The 25,565-nt window shown below is 41.7% G+C and overlaps 1 protein-coding gene across 3 annotated transcripts in view; it reads left to right on the forward strand.

The window, feature by feature from the left end:
• gab1 (GRB2-associated binding protein 1) overlaps nt 1-25,254 on the forward strand; it is a 214,543-nt gene extending 189,289 nt beyond the window's left edge. For 2 of the 3 annotated variants that reach the window (XM_060926526.1, XM_060926525.1), the window contains exons 6-12: nt 545-639; nt 2,404-2,707; nt 9,659-9,751; nt 14,814-14,907; nt 15,361-15,487; nt 21,579-21,653; nt 23,465-25,254. In XM_060926526.1, the coding sequence (XP_060782509.1) occupies nt 545-639; nt 2,404-2,707; nt 9,659-9,751; nt 14,814-14,907; nt 15,361-15,487; nt 21,579-21,653; nt 23,465-23,617 (941 nt within the window). In that variant the 3' untranslated portion in view covers nt 23,618-25,254. The remainder of the gene's footprint in view (nt 1-544; nt 640-2,403; nt 2,708-9,658; nt 9,752-14,813; nt 14,908-15,360; nt 15,488-21,578; nt 21,654-23,464) is intronic. The other variant, XM_060926527.1, reaches the window with a different exon arrangement.
• The last annotated feature ends 311 nt before the right edge of the window (nt 25,255-25,565 follow it).

The raw sequence follows: 25,565 nt of genomic DNA on the forward strand, positions 1-25,565 counted from the left end.
ATATTAAGCTTTGTTTACCTTTTTATTTTTAATTTAAAAAATATATATAGCTATTGCTTTGTCTGTCTGTCCGTCTGTAAACATTTTAGTTTCCGGAGCATAACTCAAACTATTCCGATTTTTTTTTTTTTTCACAAAACCTGACAGTTAAGTGACTAGAGGAGTTGTTCCTTTTGACATTTTGGGATTTCTGTCATTTTTATATATGTATACATATTTTTTTTTCCGTATTTCCATGGCAACCAATTCAACTTCGGAAAAAGTTGGAGTGGGAGCCAGGGGGATATGTCATCTCCTGATGACTCATTTTTATTTTCATAGATATATAGAAGAAAGATAAGTGGGGGGGGAAAAAAAACACAGCATAAATGGAACAAAACAGTTGAAAGTTCATTTCTGTGCTTTCCATAGCTATAGATAGATGCGTATAATTTCCTGATCCCCACTAAGGTGTTTGGATGGACACATGCAGTGAGTGTTCTGCGAGTGTGTGCTGGTGTCAAAGTTTTCTTATTTATTTCATGGGTTTTCCTCATTTTTGCAGATTATGGATCGCAAGACTGTTATGATATACCCAGATCTTTCCCTTCCGACAGAAACTGTTCATTCGAGTTCAACGAACCTTTCAGCAACTATTTGGTAAGAATGAAGTCTGTGACTTGTAATCAATGGATGGACTTGCATGAAGAATAGTTGAGTCATTCCATGAAATCGAGTCGTACATGAGCTGAGAGTCGGCTGTAAGCCATGTACAAGACTGAGTGGAATAACTCTTTTCTATCCACATTCACTGGACTTTGAAAAATGGAGCATTTTTATTTTTAACAAATTCTATAAATAAGAACTTTATGCAAAACGTCTAACAAAATCATTTCTGCTTAGAAGGTAAACAAACTGGCAAAATGCCAGTCTCAGTTTGTGAAAAACGCGATAATTATTCTTGGGGGGAGTTCTTACCATCAAATACTTTTTTTTTTTTTGCCCCGCCCCCCCTGTTTTTTGGGGTTTTGTTTTCGAGTTATTTCATCCTCGGTTGGTTCAGCAACACAGTCATTTAGTTTTTCTCTACTCATGGTATATGAGCTGATATCCTAGTAGTAGAGTAGCCAATCAGAGCGCATGATTGCTCATATCCAGTGAATGTGGATAGAAGTGTTTATGCAAACGATACCTAAAATAATTGTATTGTATAATTCATGATTGCTTTTGATGTTCTTGGGTTTCACGTGACGTCACATCCGCCTCATTTAGTTATTCAAAACTTTAGCTGGTGCTCTACCAAAGCTCAGTTGACAAAGCGTTTGTATGGAGAAGGTGCATTGCTCGCATGAAAAATGCCGTACGCTTGCGTTGTTTTAGGTTGTTCGAATCGGTCAAACCATGAAACTGATAAAAGTTTCTTCAGGGTTCCCCGTGAACGAATAAAAAAGGGTGAATAAACACAGGATTTCAAAAAAAGACATCGAGAAAGGTGGCTTTCGAACCTCTCACTGAAATCGAAGGGAGCCGAATCGAAGCACGCTCGAGTTTGCAGTGATCACTTGGTGAAAGGTTTGTATTTCCCTCTCAGCTACGGCCTTAGTGTTTTCCAAGTACTTTTCTTGCTATGTGTCGTTATTTTACGGTACTTTTTTTTTTAAGTCACAAAGCGCTAAAGTCCCCAGCTGTTTCTTTGTTTACTCCTCACGAAGTCCATATGCATGAAGGTCACGACAAAATTCTTCCCCAGCCGTACAGTTACAATGCGCCATGATCACTTCTCCGTCTTGTTTAACTAAGGTCCACGTCTTTAAAGGGGTTTCTGATGATCTTTGTGAATGATTTAGCTGAGAGATAAGAGCCAACACGAGTGAGAATCAAGCCAACTGTTTGTTTACGCTTCAACTTGCAGTGCTTCGTTGTAAAGACGTGAACAAAAAGCTTAAAAACATACTTACACGGGCAAAAACAATCCAGAATTCGTTCAGCAGTGACTTGATCCCGAGGTCCTTTACCCAGCCACATACAAAACAGTTGTAAGCCTCCATACTCTTCCACGCTTTCATCTGTTTTGCGGTGTAGAAGGACGTCTGCAACACCAGATAGTTCGAGATGTCGGGGAACTCGACTGAAGGGTAGTTTTCGAGATCGTATGACAAATCCTTCTTTCCCAGACTGTAGGGGTCAATTCCATTGCACATAGCAATCTTCTGAATATATCTAAAGCCAGCAGTGGTTTCTAGATTACGAGCGTACTCGAATTTATCGCTAGTTGTTTGCACGACGGCAGCCGATTCTGTTTGCTCGACCGGAAGTGAAATCGCTCCGAAAAGTCACGTGACTGAAACCCAAGAATTGTAAGTACTATCCTATACAATCTTCCTGTCTCCAGCTGGAGAGCATGAAAGTGTCTGTCTTCTGCAGAAAAATAAAGGCATGCTGCCTGTAGCGAGCACTTCGACTGAGGAGATGGACGAAAACTACGTGCCTATGAGTGCAAATTCGCCATCGCATCAGCATTCAGGGAGCCTGTCCGAGCTTATCCAGGAGCCCAACTATGTGCCTATGACCCCGGGCACAGTGGAGTTTCCTTCCTTGGGGAAGCAGGTGCCTCCTCCAGCCCATATGGGTTTCAGGTCCAGTCCCAAAACACCTCCACGAAGACCAATGCTCATCACTGACTGCCAGCCGCCACCTGTTGACCGAAACCTCAAACCTGACCGCAAAGGTAAGCAGTTTGTGTGAGGGGGTGGCTCTCGGTGTGTGTGTAGCTATGCTGTGAAATTGGCTGGTTTTTGTGTTCAAATCAAAAGTAGTTAAACTCCTTGCATCTGTTCATCTTCACCGCTCTTATAACTCTCATGCTCCATTGTTTTTCCACACGTTTCCTACTAACATGTGCTGGCCCATGTTTATAAACCTGTCCTCTCCTCTCTCGCAGGAGTTTATCAGTAATACTACTTCCAGCGTCTCTCGACAGTTTAACCTAGGACACCTGCACAAGAGAAAGAAAGCTTTCAGCCAGTGCAGCATTCCCATCCTGCTCATATTGCAGTGGCTCTTGCCTTTGTTAGCTCTTAGCATCTGACCTGACTCATGAAAGAGGGCTATTGTGCTGTGTCTTAGATCTGAGTATGAGGCAGCCTGACCGTGCTGTTAGCCTGGAGCGGTCACCTCTGTCCCCATTGTCTCTTTCTCAAAGCTTTCTTTCATGGCCAGAATAGGAAGAGCCTACTATCAATCAATAGGATGTGTTTTTTATTTAAAAAAAAACAAAAATCTGCTGCAAAAATGATAAATTCTGCCCTTTTTTCATGCAGTCACATTTCGATGTATACTCTGCCGAGATGCTGATGAAATGTGATATTTATTGGTGTAATCATGGGCCAGGCACAGCGATATTCTCATTACAAATCTCTTTCTGTTGCTTTGCCACATTGCTTACTAATTCACTGAAGGGTGTCGCTGATATTTTTGGTGCATATGCAGTAGCTTGGGTGAGCTGTGCTAGGAGAGATGTAGCATTTTCACCGGATCATCACAGGTTTTTGTGTGTCTCATTTGCCGTTTCTCTTTTTCTTTCACACCACCTATTTGTTCATGTCTGGGTGTTCGTTTTCATTTCCTTAAATCAGGCATACACTGTCGAGTTGAGGAATTTTGCTCTTTGGCGCGTCACAATGCACGTTTGTCCGAAACGCTCGTCGTAAACCATCAAAGCCTACGATGTATCTGCTCAAGACTGTACATGAACGTGTTTGTGTGTGAAGGTTCTCCTCTTCCTGTTGGCCGTGATGAGAGCAAAGTACATTCTCACACAAACCAAATAACATTCAAGGTCAACATATACACCGTGAGACAAACTGGTGTCTTTAATTTTTTTTTGTTGTTGTTATAACAAGACATTGTTAGTTAGTTTACTTCTACCATGGAGACTAACCATGTTCAAAAATGTCCAATTTCGTTTCTCCTCATGTCTGAGTGGGTTCCAGCCTCTCAAAAGCATTGTTTTTAGGTCGCTAACTTTCTAATCCTCAATCACTACATACGAAGGTTGCTATGGTTACCCCAACACACTGTAGCCTATAACATGTATATTCCATGTTTGCAGTCATGTGACTTTTTGCCTCTTGGTTCTCTTCCGGTTTCCAAGCAACGGGCACCAATCAAAGATGGCGTCCAAGCCAAGTTCGCGTCCATAGGTCCTCTTGTGGAAAACATTCTCCAGTCCATCTGAGCATATTAATGGACTAGAACCAAAAGCAAAATCAAGATATCAAGAAAATAGATATTTGTGCGATGGATTTGGACCCCTACGGCTTAAAGACAGACTTTTCAAGCAATTTTAACAATTTCCCAAACACACTGTTTCTGGACATTTCCAATTATCTGGTCATCCAACCATCGTTTTACACAAAGAATCTTTCGAAAGTCTTGAAACCTGTAAGCTTTTCATTTGTGGCTGGGTTCATGAAGTTGGAATAAGACTTGTAAAGTGCAATAATGGTCTTATTTTTGCGAGGGTGAGTAATGTAACGTAAGCCGAAGTGTCGGATGTGATTCAATTCAGAGCTGCTGTCAGCATTTCTCCAACGATAACTTAAATTTTATATTTCATGACATTTCAAACGTAGCTCAGATTTATGAATTGACATCATTGGACAACCTGAAAAAAATGAAACGTAAACAGTCGAGTTTCAATCTCGACTTACCAACTAGTTTCATCAATGGTTTGTTTTCCGACATCCAAAATGTAGGAAAACTCAAGTTTTGATTTTAGATCCATAAAGTTGCTGTACGTGCCTTTAAAGTGCCATTCCACCATTGGATGTGTTCTTTGGCATAAAATACAGTATATTTTGACAACATGTATAAATGGTATCACTAGATAGAGAAATCTTTTAGCTTCAAAATGATATATCAAACATAATTTTTTGACAACGACAAGTATATTAATTTTGCGACCAAAGTCACCTACCCTTTTAATTTCCACGTGTGATGTCATCGGCAGGTTCCCCTTCTTGTGTACCACGTGACGTGTGATGTGGCACATATTATCAGCAATGGCGGATAGAACGCGATAAAAATAATACCAATAAATCTAGCTAATACCAATAAATCTAGCTAACTGAAAGATTAACTCAAAATTTTTCGCAATTTTTTTGGCCCCCATATACGAGGAGAAATGACTCTCTCACTTTGGGGGTTTCCTGGTCTAAAAATAGACCGACACGTGGTACACAAGAAGGGGAACCTGCCGATGACATCACGTTTCACTACCGCGCGGAAATTAAAAGGGTAGGTGACTTTGGTCGCAAAATTAATATACTTGTCGTCGTCAAAAAATTATGTTTGATACATCATTTTGAAGCTAAAAGATTTCTCTATCTAGTCATGTCATAAAATATATTGTATTTTATGCCAAAGAATACATCCAATGGTGGAATGGCACTTTAACAAAATGATCGCTGCAAACATGAGCATGTGGACTCTCAATTCCTTTCAAACACACAGTGAAAGGTTTGCGAGCTGTTTTTCACGGCGTCTTTTTGAGATTTTTCGTTCTGTTACCCTTGTGCACGACAACTTTTGGTATCCTGGAATACCTTTTGCCTTTTTCTCAATTTGATCGGTTCGAACATCCAAATACAGAGCAACAATCTGGCGTATTTGGAGGCAAAACTACTACAAAGCGACTGGAAACAAATACGATGCCTGCCCGTCAGCTGGAAATCTGAATACGTAATAAGGCGGATCGCTACCGGAAATGATGTCTGTTGTAAACAAAATTCGTTTCTGTATGAATAAGTCATTGGTCAGTTGCAGATAAATGTTCCCATAATAATCGGGTGATACAAAATATAACCAGGGCACTTGTGCTAGGTAACTACCGAAAGTGAATTTAGCTTTTCATAGTTGATGATTGATGGTGAGATAAATTAGCATATTTTTATTTTTACCAGCGTCCCATTCCAAATAACATGGTGCTCATTTATAATGAAAACAAAGGCCTTGTAACTTTAGAGGTGTTCTGATTATATAAAGAATTTGCCAGCCAATCAAAACGCATACATGGAAGGGTTTTTATACCACGCTCCTGCCCTGTGTTGGAAATCACTCACTTGTTCACCACTCACTATCTAGGGGATTACTATATCGAGGAGCTCATTGATGAAATGGAGGAAAAAAAACACACACTACTTTCGGACACTGCTCCGTCGTGCCGTTATTTACATCATTACTGTTGCACAATTAAAACGTGCCAGATCAGTCGGCTGGTGGGTTTTCAAAATAAAATGCATGCATGCATTTGTGATAAATCCATATTATACCGAGTGCGCTGTATTTCCCACGTTAATAAATACAAAGTACTTTGTGTCTGCTGCATCTCTTCAGTTCTTTTAAATCAAGGCTGAATACTTTCTTCTTTGCCGCTGCCTTTTATTAAATCAAATTTGAGGCTTTTGATTTGATTTCTTTCAGCGCGACTGCAATGCATGATGGGATATATTGCTTGGTTAGTGACTATCGGTTGCATAGATATACATAGAAGACTAGATGCCTCGTCCCCGTTGCCCGTCAATGAAGTCGAACGTCCGCACATGGCGGCCATCTTACCTCAGACAGCTGGCTTACCCAGTACATTGTGTTGGTAGCGATATGTACTTTTCAGATGACCGTAACTTCCTCAAATTTCAATCGATATTCAAACGGTTTGGTTTGTTATATAAAAAAAACAAGCGGAAGTATGTATTTATGATATTAATGATGAATAATCATTTTATGTTTAAAAAAAAATACATGCTGAAATTCCTATGCTGTCAGAAGCCTAACACTGCATACTTATGGATAACTGCAGCCTTAGGACAAATAATCATACAATTTATTTCCAATTTTTAGTGAAAATGTTTTTACATGTGATAGGGCCGTAGGGGAAGCTAAAGTTAAATAAACAGCTTACTCACAACCTCACACCCAAATGTAACAATACAGTATGATACTGTTGTCCTAGCCCGGCTGCTCGTATCAGGAACTGTATTGGACATTTCACTAAGTAAATAACGCTACCGATTATCCTTAAAAAAATGATGTATTATCTTACTGGTGAAAGGTGATCCCGCGTGCCCTACTTTCCAGACATCGCCGGTTCAAGCAACCGAAAGCCGCGCAGAAGTCTGGCATCTCGTCACAGTCAGTAATTTAATTTCCTCTTGAAATCATAATGTAAGTTGTTTTAAATTAACCAACCTGAAAATGAAAACCATGTGCAAGTGCAACTTCAGTTATTGAAAATATTATCTCATGACCTTCCATGTAAAATTACTTGGTGCTACGAGCTAGCCTAGCATGAAACACAACTTTGACAAAGCTGCAGTAAGTCGTTTTTGAAGAGAAAAGGTACGATTTTAGCATGTTCAAGCACCCAGAATTACAACCACATTAATAATGTTTTAAGAAATCAAACCATTTGTATTAGGGCTGTAACGATATGCAAATCAAAATCGCGATACGCAGAGCCACAATCTGTGTCGCGATACAAGAAGGCAGAATCGCGGTACACCCTTTCAAACTTCTCCTCAGCCCAAAAACAGAGGCGCTTCAATTTATGAATACTTTACTTTTTATTTAAATTACATTTTAAACTTGCTTAAATTACTTTTATTTTTTTATATCTATTAGTAAGTCGTTTTTTCGCCGACCTGCGACAATCTTCTGCGAGTCACGCAACGTCCACACTCGCCACTGGCAGAGCATTCATTTCTTTTAAGCGGTCGCCATTCTGGTTGCGACGCGGGGAGCGAATCTGTAAACAAGCAGCTCATTGGCTGGCTAGGTGTGCCACAAGCCAATCACAATCACTTGACCGGAAAGGCATGCAGTGTTGCCAGATTGGGCGGGTTTAGGTGCTTTTTGGCTGGTTTTGAACATATTTTGGGGTGGAAAACGTTAGCAATATCTGGCAACACTGAAGGCATGTCTGCTTGGGCGGAAGCCTTCTGCGGCAGTTACATTTTGACACGCGAGCAATGTTTCACCATAAAAATTCCGTAATTTCCATCTGTTTTCCGCGATCACAGAAAATCATTGGCCCTATGAGAGTGAGACAGTGAGAGAGCCACCCCCCCCCCCACCCCCACCCCCAAAAAAAATCTTAACGGATTTACACGATTTGGAAAAATGACTTTTTCAGAACCGAAAAAAACAGAGCTTCCGGCTCAACAGTATTATTTTGAGAAATAAAACAATCTTTGGATATACATTTGTTCATTTTTGCATACATATTACTCATTCTCTGCAGTGGTCTGAATTATTTGTTATTAAATAGTTAATGTAAGTAAGTAAATGTTAATAAGTCAAATTTACTACTTTAAAAAAACATTTTAAAAAAAATCGCGGGCGTATCGAATCGTGGGTCAAAAATCGCGATACGAATCGAATCATGAGTTGGGTGTATCGTTACAGCCCTAATTTGTATATACATCAAAATTTCAGCGAGATAAGAGTATAAACATTTAAGCATCTCAATGGTCTTACCTCAGTGTACCGCAGATTCTGTGGAAAAGCTTGCCTGTGGTAAGATGGCCGCCCTGTGCGGACGTTCTGGAATACGCGGTGAGGCATCTAGTCTTCTATGTACATCTATGATCGGTTGTACACTGCTTTTCGTGATGCATTGTGGGATACTTTGAGTGCATTATGTATATAGAGTATAATAATTCTCACGATACATTCAGACAGCACGACAAAATAGTGAACTCACTATATAGTCCACTATGTAGTGAGTAGGGAGCGATTTCGGACACGGCCGATGTTGCTTTTACCAGCCGCAATGCATGAACTTTAAAAAAAAAAAAAAAAAAAAATCTTGAGAAATTGATGAGTGAACCTGCTCAGGTTGCAGGATAAAAATTCAATCATCTGACAGTTCAGTTGGAGATTAATTGGGCCATTGATTGTACAGCACCCCTAATACTGCGTTTCAAATCGATTTGGTTGATTTAGTTGATTTATTTATTTGATTGCTTGTTTGTTTTTTTTGGGGGAAAAAGGGCCGTACAGTGTATGCCAAGGATTTTGGAGTATCTTTTAGCACTTTTTTTTTTTCTTCATCCAACTTTGTAGTCTTCCATCTCACACCTGTCTCTGTGACACGTCTTTCTTACTGTCTTGGACGAGACGTCCAGCGTGTATCTGAAGTTCTGTCTGTCTGTCTTCGGGTCGGTGTGTAGTTCCTCACAGGTTGTGGTAGATTTGTGTGTCTTTTTCCACCTGCTCTTGCTGTATCAATTGCTGTAGCGTTCAGTGTTGCTGTTCTGTATTGGGGCATGACCACGAGTGGGCGTTGAACATCTTGAAACGCTGCTCTGCGTCGGAGTCCACGTCGCCGCGCGCCGTCGTTGTGCGTTTTGTACTTCCAAAGTGTGTTTAACTCTGTGCATGCTGTGTTGTGCCCCAAACTTCAGGGGAAGCCCTGCCTGTTGCATGACTTCAATGCATGATGAGTTGTTGCCATGGCAGCAGTGTGATACATATCTGTGCGGTGAAAGTTTAAGAAAGTGTTGAGGGGAGGAGGAGGTGGCAGCCATGCTTTTGCTATGCTGCATGGGGGTGAGGGTTTTTTTTTTTTTTTTTTTTGCAAGAGAGGCATGTAACAAACAAGTTTTCTTTCACCAATCAGGTCAGAGTCCTAAAATAATCAGAGCTAATCGGCCTGTCGGTCTTGAGCGAACCGACTCTCAAACCATAGGTGATTTCTCAAGACGTCGTAAGGGTAGGTACCTGCACAGACCGCCACTGTTTTACATTCTTGTTCTGTCTTGTCTGTCTGTCATCTGAACTTTTCTCAACACTTAACCTAGTCGAGGGTTTCAGGTTAAGAAGCATCAGAAGAGGGAATGTTGTTACTTTTATACCTAATGAATGGAGTTTTTTTTCTGCAAGTTATTATAAATAAAACGCAAAAATAAATCAGCAGGATTTAAAGTTGGTTTGGGTGAAGTGAAGGATAATACTAATAAATTACAAAAACGCTCACAAATACTAACACAGCAACCATACACTGTCTTGCATAAGTATTCACCCCCTTGGAGCGTTCTCACATTCGTGTTCCAATCCCGAACTGACAAAGAAAAAAAAAAAACCAATTAATATTGAAGTTGCAAAATTTTAACCGTAATAAAGGTCAAAGTTGTGATTTCACAAGTATTCACCCCCATTGCTGTGATGTGCAACAAGCTGAATGGAGTGAACCCATGTACGGTTTGTGACGTGATCTCATTAACCGTTACTGATTGAGTTGGAATAACTTTTATTCTATCCACATTCACTGGATTTTGAGAAGCGCAGTATTTTTAGTGTTATTTTTGGCAAATTCAATAAATAAGATCTTTATACGAAACGCCCGACAAAATAATTTCCGCTTAGAATGTAAACAAACTTAGAATGTAAACAAATTTGTGAAATGCTCTAGTAATTCTTGAAGAAAAATTTCTATCATACTTGTCATCTCATTATCTGTAGCCGCTTTATCCTGTTCTACAGGGTCGCAGGCAAGCTGGAGCCTATCCCAGCTGACTACGGGCGAAAGGCGGGGTACACCCTGGACAAGTCGCCAGGTCATCACAGGGCTGACACATAGACAACCATTCACACTCACATTCACACCTACGGTCAATTTAGAGTCACCAGTTAACCTAACCTGCATGTCTTTGGACTGTGGGGGAAACCGGAGCACCCGGAGGAAACCCACGCGGACACGGGGAGAACATGCAAACTCCGCATAGAAAGGCCCTCGCCGGCCACAGGGCTCGAACCCGGACTTTCTTGCTGTGAGGCGACAGCGCTAACCACTACACCACCGTGCCGCCCCTCTATCATACTTTTATTCCATGTTTTGTTGCTTTTTTATTTTTGGGGGGCGGGGGGTTGTTTTCGAGTAGTTTTTATTTCGTCCTCGGTTGCGTCAGCAACACGCGCCACCATTTTTGTTTTTCTCTACTCGTGGTATACGAGCTGATAGACTAGTAGTAGAGTCACCAATCAGAGCGCACAATTGTTCATGTCCAGTGAATGTGGATAGAGTAGTTAGAAATAGACCTGTTCTTGGAAGACTCCAGAGCTTGTTGGGGAACATACCTAAACATAACAGCACCATGAAGACCACGGTGCTATCAAAACATGTCCAGGAGAAAGTTCTTGGAAAGTATTGACCACTGGTGGGTTTCCCAAAGCCTCTTAACGTCAAGAGCATCTTAACGAGTGTGTTCATTGTGCTGCTCGCGCTACCATTTTGCGATGCTTTTGGGAAACTCGGGCCAGTTTGGTAAGAAAAATCATCCCAATCTATTAAATCCAATATTATCCATGTCGAGGTAAAGAGAGGGGGTCAGTCAGAGAACCCAGTCATTTTCATTCAGTTCCAAAATGTGATGAGTTCAAGGGGGTCAATACATGTGCAAGCCACTGTATACATGGTCATTGTGTAATCACTGACAAACTACCATGCAAACGCCATCCATTTTAACTCTAGGATCAGCCGCTCAGCAGTTCTAACAGCGTCTCCGAGTGTCTCTGTGAGATTGTTGACGTTAGTGTGACTGCGTGTGAAAAGTTAAGGTGTTAAGTTCCTAATGAGCTCAGCTAAGAGCTTTGAAATGCTGATAAGTAGTGTGTGCTATCCGTATCTTCGCACGTTGGCACCAGATGGTGTAGCTTCCAGACGATGCTGCTTAGCCGTGGGAATTGTGGGCTCCACTACGGTTGCCAGATTGTTTGATTCTCAGCTTAGGAGAACCAGTTGTGAGAGAGAGAGAGCGTGAATGCTGTGGATTTAATTGTGGATACGATTTCTTTCACCGCTGAAATCAGATTTGGGAATTAAACTTTTCAGGAGGATGATATTGCTGTATCGTGTATTTTTCATGATTTGAAAGTGTGCGATGAAGACTGTTTGGTTTTCTGTGTTTCCAGTGACTGAGAATTTGTGCTGGTTTCACTGGTCATCACTGTAGGGTTTTTTTTTTTAATCTTAAAACGCTATTAAAATACGGTCAGCTCAGATGAATATGGATAATGAATTTTTGTAAATTGCTACATGTATTATATTGTACCAAGTCAGCCTGATTCAAGCTTGTTCTTCAGCCAACAGCTCCCTCTACAGGCAAAAACAAGTCACATCACACTGTTTCGAAGTGCAGTACTTCTCACATTTCCTACTGCACTTCCTTTGTGTTTGAATCTGTTTAGATTGGTGAAACACTTGAACATGGAGTGTCATGGAACTGAGAAATCCCAGAAGTGAATGTGCTCTATGTAACGTACTATTCACTGAGCTCCCCTGACAAAATTATTAGTCACGTTTTACCTTCTTTCTTTCACAGTAATTTGTGCACCATGAATGTAATTAATCATAAAAGCACGTGCTTGGGCAGACCCAGAGGTTTTTTTTTTTTATAAAAACATAATGTCCAAGCAGAACACAACAGTGACACTCCCACGTTACAGCATGACGACTGTGGTGTTTGCCTTGCAAAATCAACAAACCACAGTTCCTTAGAAAGCCTGTGGGATTATTTGGAACAGCAAAATCAGGCTTAACTGTATCCACTAGGGCTGGGTGATATGACGAGATAATATCTATATTATGAACGTGACACATGGGCGGCACGGTAGTGTAGTGGTTAGCGCTGTCGCCTCACAGCAAGAAGGTCCGGGGTCGAACCCCGTGGCCGGCGAGGGCCTTTCTGTGTGGAGTTTGCATGTTCTCCCCGTGTCTGCGTGGGTTTCCTCCGGGTGCTCCGGTTTCCCCCACAGTCCAAAGACATGCAGGTTAGGTTAACTGGTGACTCTAAATTGACCGTAGGTGTGAATGTGAGTGTGAATGGTTGTCTGTGTCTATGTGTCAGCCCTGTGATGACCTGGCGACTTGTCCAGGGTGTACCCCGCCTTTCGCCCGTAGTCAGCTGGGATAGGCTCCAGCATGCCTGCAACCCTGTAGAACAGGATAAAGCGGCTAGAGATAATGAGATGAGATGAACGTGACACACTGTGCGATTTGTGACCATTAAATTTTTTGAAAATTACTAACTGAAAGCAGATGATGTGATTGAGTTTAGTGTGGTAATGTAATATCAATAAAGCAATACAAATTGGACATTATAGTAGATGAATAATACATGGAAGTACACAATACTCAGATTGAGGAAAAAATGCAATTTCTTGTAACAGATGTTTCTTCAAGTGTTAAATATTTTTGAACATATCAATGACATATAATACAAAAACATCTCATCTCGTTATCTCTAGCCGCTTTATCCTGTTCTACAGGGTCGCAGGCGAGCTGGAGCCTATCCCAGCTGACTACGGGTGAAAGGCGGGGTACACCCTGGACAAGTCGCCAGGTCATCACAGGGCTGACACATAGACACAGACAACCATTCACACTCACATTCACACCTACGGTCAATTTAGAGTCACCAGTTAACCTAACCTGCATGTCTTTGGACTGTGGGGGAAACCGGAGCACCCGGAGGAAACCCACGCGGACACGGGGAGAACATGCAAACTCCGCACAGAAAGGCCCTCGCCGGCCACGGGGCTCGAACCCAGGACCTTCTTGCTGTGAGGCGACAGCGCTAACCACTACACCACCGTGCCGCCACTAATACAAAAACATTTAAAACTAATTTCAAGATGATAAAATCAAATCAAAAACTTTTAGCCAAGTTATTCCACGAAATCGAGTCGTACATGAGCTGATGTATGACGAGGAGCATAGCACTGAGTCAGCTATAACTCATTTACAACGAGATTGAGTGGAATAACTGTTTTATTCTATCCACATTCACTGGATTTTGAGAGTTTATTTTATTTATTTATTTGCAAATTTGAAAAATAAAATCTTTATACAAAACATCTGACAATCATTTCCACTTAGAATGTAAACAAACCAGCGAAGTGACTGTAGCAATTTGTGAGAAATGCGATAATTCGTGAAAAAAAGTTATTACCATCAAATACTTTTGTTCCATATTTTATTGCTTTTTTTTGGTATTTTTTGGGGGTTTTCTTCTTTTTTTTAGGGTTTTTTGGTGGTTGGCAAACCAACCTAAAGGTGTGTTACCGCCACCGATTGGGCTGGAGTGTGGAACAGGAGATATTGGTTGGGGGGGGGGGGGGGGGGGGGCGCTATATTCTTTTAGCCGTTTCGGTTTCTTTTACCTAATTGATTTTAAGGGTTTTGTTTTCGAGTAGAATTTTTATTTCATCCTCGGTTGGTTCAGCAACACTCTCCGCCATCTTGTTTTTCTCTACTCACGGTATACGAGCTGATAGCCTAGTAGTGGAGTAGCCAATCGGCATGTGCGATTGCTCATATCCAGTGAATGTGAATAGAATCATCATATTCATTCATAACAGCTTTATAAAGTTTGTGAACAAACCTATATAACACGATGCATATTGTGGATCGCAGAAATTTCCTCTTGGTATCGTGATGATATTTTTGTCATATCACTCAACTCTAGCATCCAGTCAGTGGAAGAGTGGACTAATATTGACAGGAACTACTTGTATTTGTGCAGTAATTACAGCAAAGGGAGCCTTCACGTCACGTATTAGGAAATAAATGAAAAATGCGACTTTTTTTTTTTGGTCTGGCGAACTTCTGTTAAGTTTACCACAAACATGATGAATCTCTGGGGTACCTGCTTCTAAAACGATTTAAACCTAATTCATGGGTGAACAAAGAGAAATATCTGAACCAGTGTATAAACTTTTTAATTGTTTTTGTATTCATTTTTCAATGTAACATTGTTTTGGTGCCTGTGTTCCAGCCAAGCCCGCCCCTTTGGACATCAAACCAGTCCCTGAGTGTGAGGAATTCATTACACCGGTGCGCTCGCCCATCACAAAGTCCTTCACTCGGGAGTAAGTGACACTCGTTCATGCTGTTCTGGTTAGAAAGTCTGCCGTCCCGTTTCAGCATCAGCCAGCGAGTTAATACTGGTGACGTGTGGATGGTCACTGAACTGGCTGCTGCTGAATGGCACACAGCAGGGTTCTGCATGGCCCAAGAACTAACCACTCATCCAGTATGGTAGTGCTGTCCTAACTCTCAATAGAGCTTCAAACGAGTAGGTGATTTATGGTAAATGGTTTCTTTTTCTGTCTCTCTGTCTGCTTTGATTTAAAACTGCTGCGGTTTAACAGAAGATGGTCACCCAGACAGATTAATATGTCCTTGGAATGTGAATGGATTTTACATCTGTGTGTGTGTGTGTGTGTGTGTGTGTGAGAGAGAGAGAGAAAGTGTGTTCATGGCTACACCTGTTTGTGTGTACCAAATGAAAGCAGCAGTGTAAAGGTTGTTGTGGTCCTCAGTCCCTCCAGGTTCCATACGGTTCCCAGGCCACCTTCGGTGCATAGCACCGCCTCCAGCACCGACTCCGAGGAGGGTGATGAGCATTATGTCCCCATGCAGTATTCTAATATGGCTGCTGATGAACCAGTATGTAACCACAGCGTTTCTCCATCCTTCTTATAAAAAAAAATAATAACCACCTTTTCACCTTCAAATATTTCTAAGAATTTTCCATCCAATACCAAACCATTTTAAAGTCAAGATTATTCACTGGTGCTGTAGCACAGTTTAAAGGAACAGTCCACCGTACTTCCATAATGAAATATGCTCTTATCTGAATTGAGACGAGCTGCTCCGTACCTCTCCGAGCTTTGCGTGACCTCCCAGTCAGTCAGACGCGCTGTCACTCCTGTTAGCAATGTAGCTAGGCTCAGTATGGCCAACGGTATTTTTTGGGGCTGTAGTTAGATGCAACCAAACTCTTCCGCGTTTTTCCTGTTTACATAGGTTTATATGACCAGTGATATGAAACAAGTTCAGTTACACAAATTGAAACGTGGCGATTTTCTATGCTATGGAAAGTCCGCACTATAATGACAGGCGTAGTAACACCTTCTGCGCGCTTCGGCAGCGCATTGATACGGAGCTCAGATATCAATGCGTTGCCGAAGCGCGCAGAAGGTGTTAGTACGCCTGTCATTATAGTGCGGACTTTCCATAGCATAGAAAATCGCTACATTTCAATTTGTGTAGCTGAACTTGTTTCATATCACTGGTCATATAAACCTATGTAAACAGGAAAAACGTGGAAGAGTTTGGTCGCATCTAACTACAGCCCCAAAAAATACCATTGGCCATGCTGAGCCTAGCTACATTGCTAACAGGCGTGACAGCGCGTCTGACTGACTGGGAGGTCGCGCAAAGCTCGGAGAGGTACGGAGCAGCTCGTCTCAATTCAGATAAGAGCATATTTCATTATGGAAGTACGGTGGACTGTTCCTTTAAGGTGAGATTTTCGAAATTGTAAAATCTTTCCCTCGGGTGTCCTTTACCTCCTTGATTTAAAATACACTATTTAAATTGATGGATTATTATACAGATGATGGAATTGATCACTTTTATACTGCGACAACCTCCGATTTAATTAATTCTCTACTCAGGGAGTCAGTGTTCAGGGCAGAAGGACTCCTCTTATCTTTTCTCATCATCCCTTCATTCTTTCAGCTCTTTTCATACTGAACAGTTTCCATCTTCACACTCCTGCTCCACCACAGGCTTTTGCTTTTCATAACGGTTGCTGTTGCATGTTGTTTTTTTTGGTTTGTTTTTTTTGCGCTGAATCTAATTTGTTTCCTTGGACCTGGGTGTGTTTTGGTTTTTTTTTTGAGGTCATAGGAAGCGTTAATGTTCTTTCTCAAAATATATGCACCTCATCAAAATATTTTATAACAGCTTGTTAGTGTAATTGATGATTGGGATGTCATTACATATTTTTAGGGATTAGATCGGAACTACTTCATCAGGGTTCTAACTCGGCCTTTTCAGCATATCTAGCCGATACGCAATGTTTCCTTACTGCTACGCCCGTGATATTGCTCAGACGGCTGTAAAAGTTGCTGCTTCACTAATAGAAAGACTTGTCAATCTTGAAAACATGGTCTTGGGTTTAATTTTCTCGTTATCCCGACACGACGGTGCGCCGCCGTGCGAATGTTCCACATTCGGACATGCTCCACTCCCAGGCCATGTAAGCGCCCAGTGCGTAGCTGCCCAAGTAGTTCCATGTGGAGATCGTCACTGATCGTGTGAGTCCGCGTTACTTTCTTCCTTTTGCTGTGTTCACAGTAAAGTGCCATCCGTGTTAAGAGGTGCTTATGCGCCATGTAAATAATACATGTACTCCAATTTTTATACGCCCGTTCCAAAGCGGGGGGGCGTATACTGGTTTTTTACCTTTGTCCATCCGAAACACCCTTTTTCTCAGCAACCACACATCATAGCCGCTTGGTACCAAACTTCAGCTTGGGGTTCTGTACCATGTATACTGTTTTCAGGTCTGTCGCACATCGACTTCCTGTTTACCGACAATGTATTTATGAAACACGCAGGGTGGATTTACAAACTTTTCATAATACTTCTCAGCAACTACAAATCACAACTGCTTGATATTTGGCACCGAGCTTCAGCTTGGGGTTCTATACCGTGTATACTGTTTTCAGGTCTGTCACACATCGTCTTCCTGTTTACTGACTGAATGTATTTACGAAACGCACAGGGTGGATTTTGACGCTATTTCAAGAAGCAAAATGCTATTTCAAAATGAGTTTACCAGGATGCTATGTGAAATCCCTGGGGAGAGACACTGCTTTTTACTTCCTTGTTTCAGGGTTTATTATTTGTTGAAGTCAACATTCATAATAAGTGTCCTATTCTGCCGATTGGGCGGCACGGTGGTGTAGTGGTTAGCGCTGTCGCCTCACAGCAAGAAGGTCCTGGGTTCGAGCCCCGGGGCCGGCAAGGGTCTTTCTGTGCGGAGTTTGCATGTTCTCCCCGTGTCCGCGTGGGTTTCCTCCGGGTGCTCCGGTTTCCCCCACAGTCCAAAGACATGCAGGTTAGGTTAACTGGTGACTCTAAATTGACCATAGGTGTGAATGTGAGTGTGAATGGTTGTCTGTTTCTATGTGTCAGCCCTGTGATGACCTGGCGACTTGTCCAGGGTGTACCCCGCCTTTCGCCCGTAGTCAGCTGGGATAGGCTCCAGCTTGCCTGCGACCCTGTAGAAGGATAAAGCGGCTAGAGATAATGAGATGAGATTCCGCCGATTGCTTGCGTTCTGATATAAGCGAGAGCGGGGAGATGCGTAAACGACCCACAGTTGATCTTGTTTTTTATGATGCAATACGGTGCATTGAAATCGTCAGAGTAATGGTCAGTCGAGGAAGGTATGATATGAGTTAGATCTGGATCATCCTGTAGGGAAGTCTGGGCTGCTCTGCTTAGGCTGCTACCCCCTCAACTTGGACCCAGATAAGCGGCAGAAGATGGATGGATGGATGGATAGTCATGTATTGTAATTGAATGGCTGAAGCTGAAAATAAAGCTGCCGCTTGAACATCAACTGGTCGTTTTATTCTTATTCCATAAATGTCACTAATATAGTTGAATATTAACGATTACAAGTCATCAGTCAAAAACAATCAGCAACTTTTGGCAAAAAAAAAACATTTAATATTACCAAAAAAGAGTGACTTTCAGGGAGGCCTGCAAGTGCCTGGAAACGCACTGGAATGCATCTCTGAGCCGAGCACGTAGAACCCATGAGCTTTCAGGAACCTAAGGCAGCTGGGCCATAGAAGGTTCACGCTGCATGCTGCACGCTACACGCGTGTAAAGAAAAGTGGACAAACGTAGCATGACTTGCTCTGGGCCATAGAACGGCGTTCACGCTGCACACTGCACACTTAACGCGTGAAGCGAGAAATGAACATGCACACTTTTTTCTAGGCGTGAAGATGGAAATTCCAGTCAATGCATGCACGACCCCAAGGTCACCGCCGCGCCAGCCAATCAGAACGGGTCTAGGGAGATAAAATGGACGACTACCGAGAAAAGTTGAAGTTTAATGGCCCAGGGTCCGGTTCTTCACGTGAACGTGTAGCGTGCAGCGTGAACCTTCTATGGCCCAGCTGCCTAAGGTGGCCCCCGAACCTCCGGCTATTATGACTGGTGCCACTACGCTGATATTTTGGTCTAGTTCGAACCCTGCTTCATATCGTCTTCGTGTGGCTCAACAAGTTCACTGTATTTTCATTTATTTGATTCTTTGCTTGCCAGCTCATCATTTTGACATCTTTTCTAATTTCTGTCCTCCTTTACTGCTGTTCATGATATTAGCCTTTCTTCAGTTTCTCTCAACTTTTCTTTGTTGTCATTGTCCCCCCCCCTCCCTGTCCTTTCCATCTTTTTGCTGTTCCCGTCTCCTCTTCCTCCACTCTGTAGAGAGGAGTCCTTCTACTGCACCGTGCCCATCACCCCGGTTAAGAGGGAGGTGATGGGTCTAGAGCACCTTGAGGAGGTGAGCAGGGTGGTTAGCTCTTATGTGTAAGTCGTCTGAACTTGGACCCATTTGGTTTGATTATTTATTTTATTTTTTTCCTCCCACATTAACACTGTAGCTAAAAGTTCATTCAAGGCCTCGTGAATGTCGTCACACAACCTTTTAATGAAGAGGTCATTTTATGTGTGTTTTTTTTTTAAGGTTCATTTTATAGATGAATCCTCACCTAAATGTTCACTGTCTTCTAGTGTTTAGTCCATATTCATCATCGTCGTATTTTTGTCATTTTGATGTCAGTTTAAAAGGAATTCTCCAGTGTTTTTTTTTTTTAAACTTAATTTTAATCCACTTCATCTGTACAGTACATGTCATTACCACAAACAGAAATGTCATTTGTTCTGTACTGAGAAAAGAACTGAAAGCAATGTTTCAAAGTTGCTTATAATAGAACGCTAAGGGATGCTGTTGAATTGTGTGTAAATATTTTTAATACAAAAATGTACCACCTCATGGCAGCTCTGAATATCGTGCCAGCTATAACACTGTATGGTGGATGCTCTGTATAATTCAAGGCCAATAAGAGAAGGATTTAAAAAATGTTACTGTGATGGACCTGTGTCCCATCCAGCATATAATCCTGCCTCTCAGTTATTGAAGATGAATAAATGAAATGAATGGGGGGGGAAAAAAAAAACAACTTTATTTCGCAAATGTCTGAGCACTTATTTAGCAAAGGTTTCTGCAATCAGAGGTTTAACGTTTATCGAAAGACACCGTCTGAGCACATCACACAACCTTGTCATGGATTTTCATGCAAGTCTCAAGTGTTTTTTATTCCTTACTCACCCGTGGGCTCTTTCTAGAAGATATAAACCCACCAACCTGCCAGCTGTGAAAAGCTCCTTTGTCAATCAAACCCATTTACTCCTCTGCCCTGCTTTTAATGCTACAAGGCAACAACTCTACTCCCTAAGCACGTCGAGCAACGTCTTCAACAAGGTGCCGCCACCAAACGTTCTACAATTTGTATTGTACGTGTACTTGAAACATCTTGTAGCGTCATCTACCCATTTTATTTATTTAAATCAACCGTGTGTAACTTCAACCCGCTGCCATGTCTTCCTTTATAACCATCGTTATGTTTTGTTTTCCATATGCATCGGAAGCACTTCATTGAGCCATTTATTTATCAAAGGAATAATATCTACAGTATTTCGACCCTTTATACATCATAGTCAAAGTCCCTCCCTTGCCAGGACCTGGTATTTCCAGGCAGTGTCGCGTCCCAGTACTAACAAGACCCTGAAGGCACATCAGGTGGCGCTGATGTCCGTTTCGATAGCCCTCGGCCTTTCGCCTATTGCATAGCTCAGGTTACGGTGGGGTGGGGGGGATTGGTCCTCTGGTAACCATGAGAGCTTGGCTCCCTGCTCACATCTGCATTGTGGTGCCTTGCCAGATGGCAGTAGATACCATTTTTGATGGTCGTTGGTATTACCCAACCACAAGTAGAACCACCAAGTCTTATCGATCAATCTGCTTACCCCCACAATTTTATTTATTTATTCTCTCATCCTTCGTTGGTATCATTTCCAAGACATCTTCTGGCCATGACGTAGCCTTAGCTGCTCAAATGGCAATAAACCTACCTACCTACCTACTTATGTGATACCAAACTATGAACTCCAAACTGTCTGTAAGGGTTTTTTTAGGATAAAATGGATATCTGAAAGTTCAACCTTGGAACCTGAGAGCGGTGAAGGTTTTTTGGTATTCATGCAGACTTGCTCAACAAGAAATATCTCTAAAAGTTTAACTTGAACAAGAATAACTCATGTCATTGGAGCTTAATTCCTGATTATCGTACAAAGCTAAATTTCACCTTAAGGCTTCAGACATCCATTATACAGTGAGTGAGTTTGAAATAAAAAAAATTACGTCCTTCTTTCCTCAGTACAATAAAAAGCATGTTGAAATTGTTTGTGATAATTACACGTGTACAAACTGGAGTATTCCTTAAAGCCCCAGTTTGAAATTTCTGCAGCAAGCGGCCCCTCTGACTTAATCCTGCTGCTTTAGTTGCTCTTTCGATTGGAGCTTTGAGATCCAGTTCCACTGACTATATAAAATGGCCTTTAGCTGTTGAGTGTTCACTAACCGACATCTTTTGGGACATTTCAGAAGTTAGGACAACCCATGAATGCCAAGGTCGAGTATCTGGACTTGGATCTGGACTCTGGCAAATCCCCTCGAAAGGTGCGAGTATAAGTTCAATTCAGTTTTATGTGCAGCACTTTTAACAATAGACATAATCACAAAGCAGCTTTACAGAACGTGTATTTGTTATTCCACGAAATCGAGTCGTACATGAGTTGATAGCTGATGAGGCGTGTAGCACCAAGTCGGCTCGAAGCCATGTGCGATGAGATTGAGTGGAATAACGATTTTATTCTATCCACATTCACTGGATTGAAAAACAGAGCATTTTTATTTTTTTGCAAATTCAGTAAATAAAAACTTTGTACAAAACGTCTGACAAAACCATTTCCATTTTGGCTGACTTCTTCAAAACCTCAGTGGCTGCATGAATTGACTTGAGGTTTTTTTTTTTTTTGTAGAAAGCTCGGTCTTGCTGTCGTGCCGAGGTAGAGACCAGCTTTAGACGTTTATTTAATTCTCCCTTGGACATTTCAGTTCTGTACTTTTCAAACTTCTTTGAGCTTTTGAACCAGTCTAAAACAAAAATTCAATAAATTTTAATGCTTAAAGGAACAGTCCACCATATTTCCATAATGAAATATGCTCTTATCTGAATTGAGACGAGCTGCTCCGTACCTATCCGAGCTTTGCGCGACCTCCCAGTCAGTCAGACGCAGTCAGACGCGCTGTCACTCCTGTTAGCAATGTAGCTAGGCTCAGTATGGCCAATGGTATTTTTTGGGGCTGTAGTTAGATGCGACTAAACTCTTCCGCGTTTTTCCTGTTTACATAGGTTTATATGACCAGTGATATGAAACAAGTTCAGTTACACAAATTGAAACGTAGCGATTTTCTATGCTATGGAAAGTGCGCACTATAATGACAGGCGTACTAACACCTTCTGCGCGCTTCGGCAGCGCATTGATACGGAGCTCAGATATCAATGCGCTGCCGAAGCGCGCAGAAGGTGTTAGTACGCCTGTCATTATAGTGCGCACTTTCCATAGCATAGAAAATCGCTACGTTTCAATTTGTGCAACTGAACTTGTTTCATATCACTGGCCATATAAACCTATGTAAACAGGAAAAACGCGGAAGAGTTTGGTTGCATCTAACTACAGCCCCAAAAAATACCATTGGCCATACTGAGCCTAGCTACATTGCTAACAGGAGTGACAGCGCGTCGGACTGCGTCTGACTGACTGGGAGGTCGCGCAAAGCTCGGAGAGGTACGGAGCAGCTCGTCTCAATTCAGATAAGAGCATATTTCATTATGGAAATACGGTGGACTGTTCCTTTAAAGATGAAGAATGTAAACAAACTGGCGAAATGACAGGAGCAATTTGTGTGAAATACTATAATTACTGGAAAATAAAAATGTACATTCTGACCAATACTTTCACTCCATATTTTGTTGCCCCTTCTGAGGTTTTGTTTTCGAGTAGAGTTTTTATTTCGTCCTCGGTTGGTTCAGCAACACGCTCTGCCATTTTGTTTTTCTCTACTCACGGTATATGAGCTGATATGCTGGTCGGAAAGTAGCCAATCAGAGCACATGATTGCTCATATCCAGTGAAATATGGATGGAATATTTAAAAAAAAAAAAAAAAAGTCAATTCAGAAACCTGTTAGAACGAAGTAAGCGTTCAGGTTTGTGCTCACTTTTTTTTTTTTTTTTAAACTCTGTACGTATCTGTGGCGTCATTGCTGTAGCTGATGGATCTGTTTAGAGTGTGTTAGCATTATAGACATTTGGGATAATTCCTTTAATCACTCGTGGTCAGTGAGTGATTTTCTTATTAAACTGTGGATTCTGTGATGAATAGTAATGATTATATGAAGCATGTGTCCTCCTCCTTGCTTTGCAGAGCAACGGGGCAGGCGTGGCAGTGTCAGACGAGCGGGTTGATTACGTGGTGGTGGACCAGGAGCGCACTCGGGCCCTAAAAAGCACCCGGGAGGCCTGGAGCGATGGCCGGCAGTCCACCGAAAACGACACCCCCTCCAAAGGGCCAAAGTGAGCACTCTGCCCTTCCCTCTGATCCCTCTTCTGGGCTGGAGACAGGGTGCGGTGCAGGAGTAGATGACGCGCCTCCATCTGCCCTGACTATAAATCTAGATTATACTGTGAGAGAGAAGCCCGTTCAGTTCCCACATCAGCTGGTTTACACTGCCACCTGGCTGAGGGAAAGGCAACTATGTGGAGGAGAGCTGGGCTTCCAGAGCGCCGTCTATAAGCTGAGAGACGATTTCTACTCTACTGTGTGTTGGGGCTGAAGGAACTGCTAACCATCACTGATTTAGTGCCCTATGAATACGATGCTAACAGCAGCAAATAGACTTTCATTTGTATCAAGTGGACACTTGCTGCTTCACTTTGGGTTTTTTTTTTTTTGGGGGGGGGATAGATTCTCAGCCTGGGTTTTAATTCCATCTGTGTGTTCGTTCACGTTTCTGGAGTGGAATGTTCTCTTTGAGTTTGGTCAACATTTCTGAGTTCACCACCAAACAACTCTGCTTTTCCGGTTCACACAACCGCCATTGTCGGGTTACAGGAAAGCTTTTTGTTTTGCAGGACGCATTCACATTTATCCAGTTCCATGATGATCTAAAGCTTTGGTACCTCCTGGTCCCCACTCCCCATTTCTCTTAATTTTTTTATTTTTTGGGGTGGGTAGGGTGTTATCCACTAGATTATTTACAAGGTATTGAGTGGCACAGAAGAGAGGGGAATTAAAAAAAAAAAACAAAGAAGAAAAGCATCAGAGTGTCAATTTGAACTGCTAAACTGACCATGTAAATCGTTGTGTATATTAATTAAAAGTGTCCTTTGCATTGAATGTGTGGGATGTAAAGGCTTTGGTGTGGCCTCTGCCGGATAGAAGTCTGCACCCTCCGAAAGCAGGATCTGTGTTCATGGTTTTTGTTTCAGTGCAAGGTAACAAAACTAAAGAGCAGAAGTCAGGTACTCACCAAAATGATTAACACAGCAGTTCCTTCCTAAATTATTTCTATATATATATTTTTTCTTTACTTACACATGATGAGTTTGGTCTTGCAGTTCACTCATTATCGTACTGCAATTTGAGCAACCTGTGATCAATGTTCTGATCAGCTTTTTTTGCTGTATATGATGCCTTGTATGGGGAAAGAAAAGCCAGTCAGGATGTTTCCGAAGTTGTATATTGATCCTGCATTCCTTTTGTGACTGGTCCTTTGATATATTTTATTGCCACTTTGATAATTTATTTCAGATGGATTTCCGGAGACTAACTGCCTTATTACAGACTTTACTGTGTGAATGTTGTACATATGACCGGATGTGTAATTTCAGTATCAAAGTTAGACTATATAAACTTTTATCATGCGTGTAACAAATACTTTTACTAACTCCCAATTTCTTAGGCCAAGGAGACATGGACATAGACACCGTCAGTGGCTTTTGCTGTATATACGTGCACAAACTTCCTTTTTTAATTCAACTCTCCATCTTTACTGTCTGCTTTCTGTTCAGCCTTGTTTTTAAGGTGCATTATGTGGCCAGATAAACCTCATTTTCTTCATGCTTTATATCTTTTTTTTTTTTTTTTTAAAAAGAATCAGAAAGAAATGTACATTTTAAAATAAACACCATTAAAAACAGACATTCATTATAACAGCACTGACTCAGAATTTAGTCACACGTTTATTATGGTTTTCTTCCATTTATTATTTTTACCTCGCCCGGGACTGAGTCCACCAGGGGGCGAGGTATTGCTTCTGGGAGGGTGGGTTGGTTTGTTTTGTTAGCAACATTACAGGAAAATGGCTGGACCAATATTCATAAGACTTTCAGGATGGATGGGCATTGGTCTCAAATAGAAACACCAACAATTTTGAGGGTCATCTGGTCAAGGTCACCAAAAAGGTCAAAATAGTTTTGTTTTGTTTTTTCCACAATATCTTCCTTCATATTTACTTCAAACCAAT

The sequence above is a fragment of the Neoarius graeffei genome, chromosome 7, assembly GCF_027579695.1.
Source record: "Neoarius graeffei isolate fNeoGra1 chromosome 7, fNeoGra1.pri, whole genome shotgun sequence".
NCBI classification, from domain to species: Eukaryota; Metazoa; Chordata; class Actinopteri; order Siluriformes; family Ariidae; genus Neoarius; species Neoarius graeffei.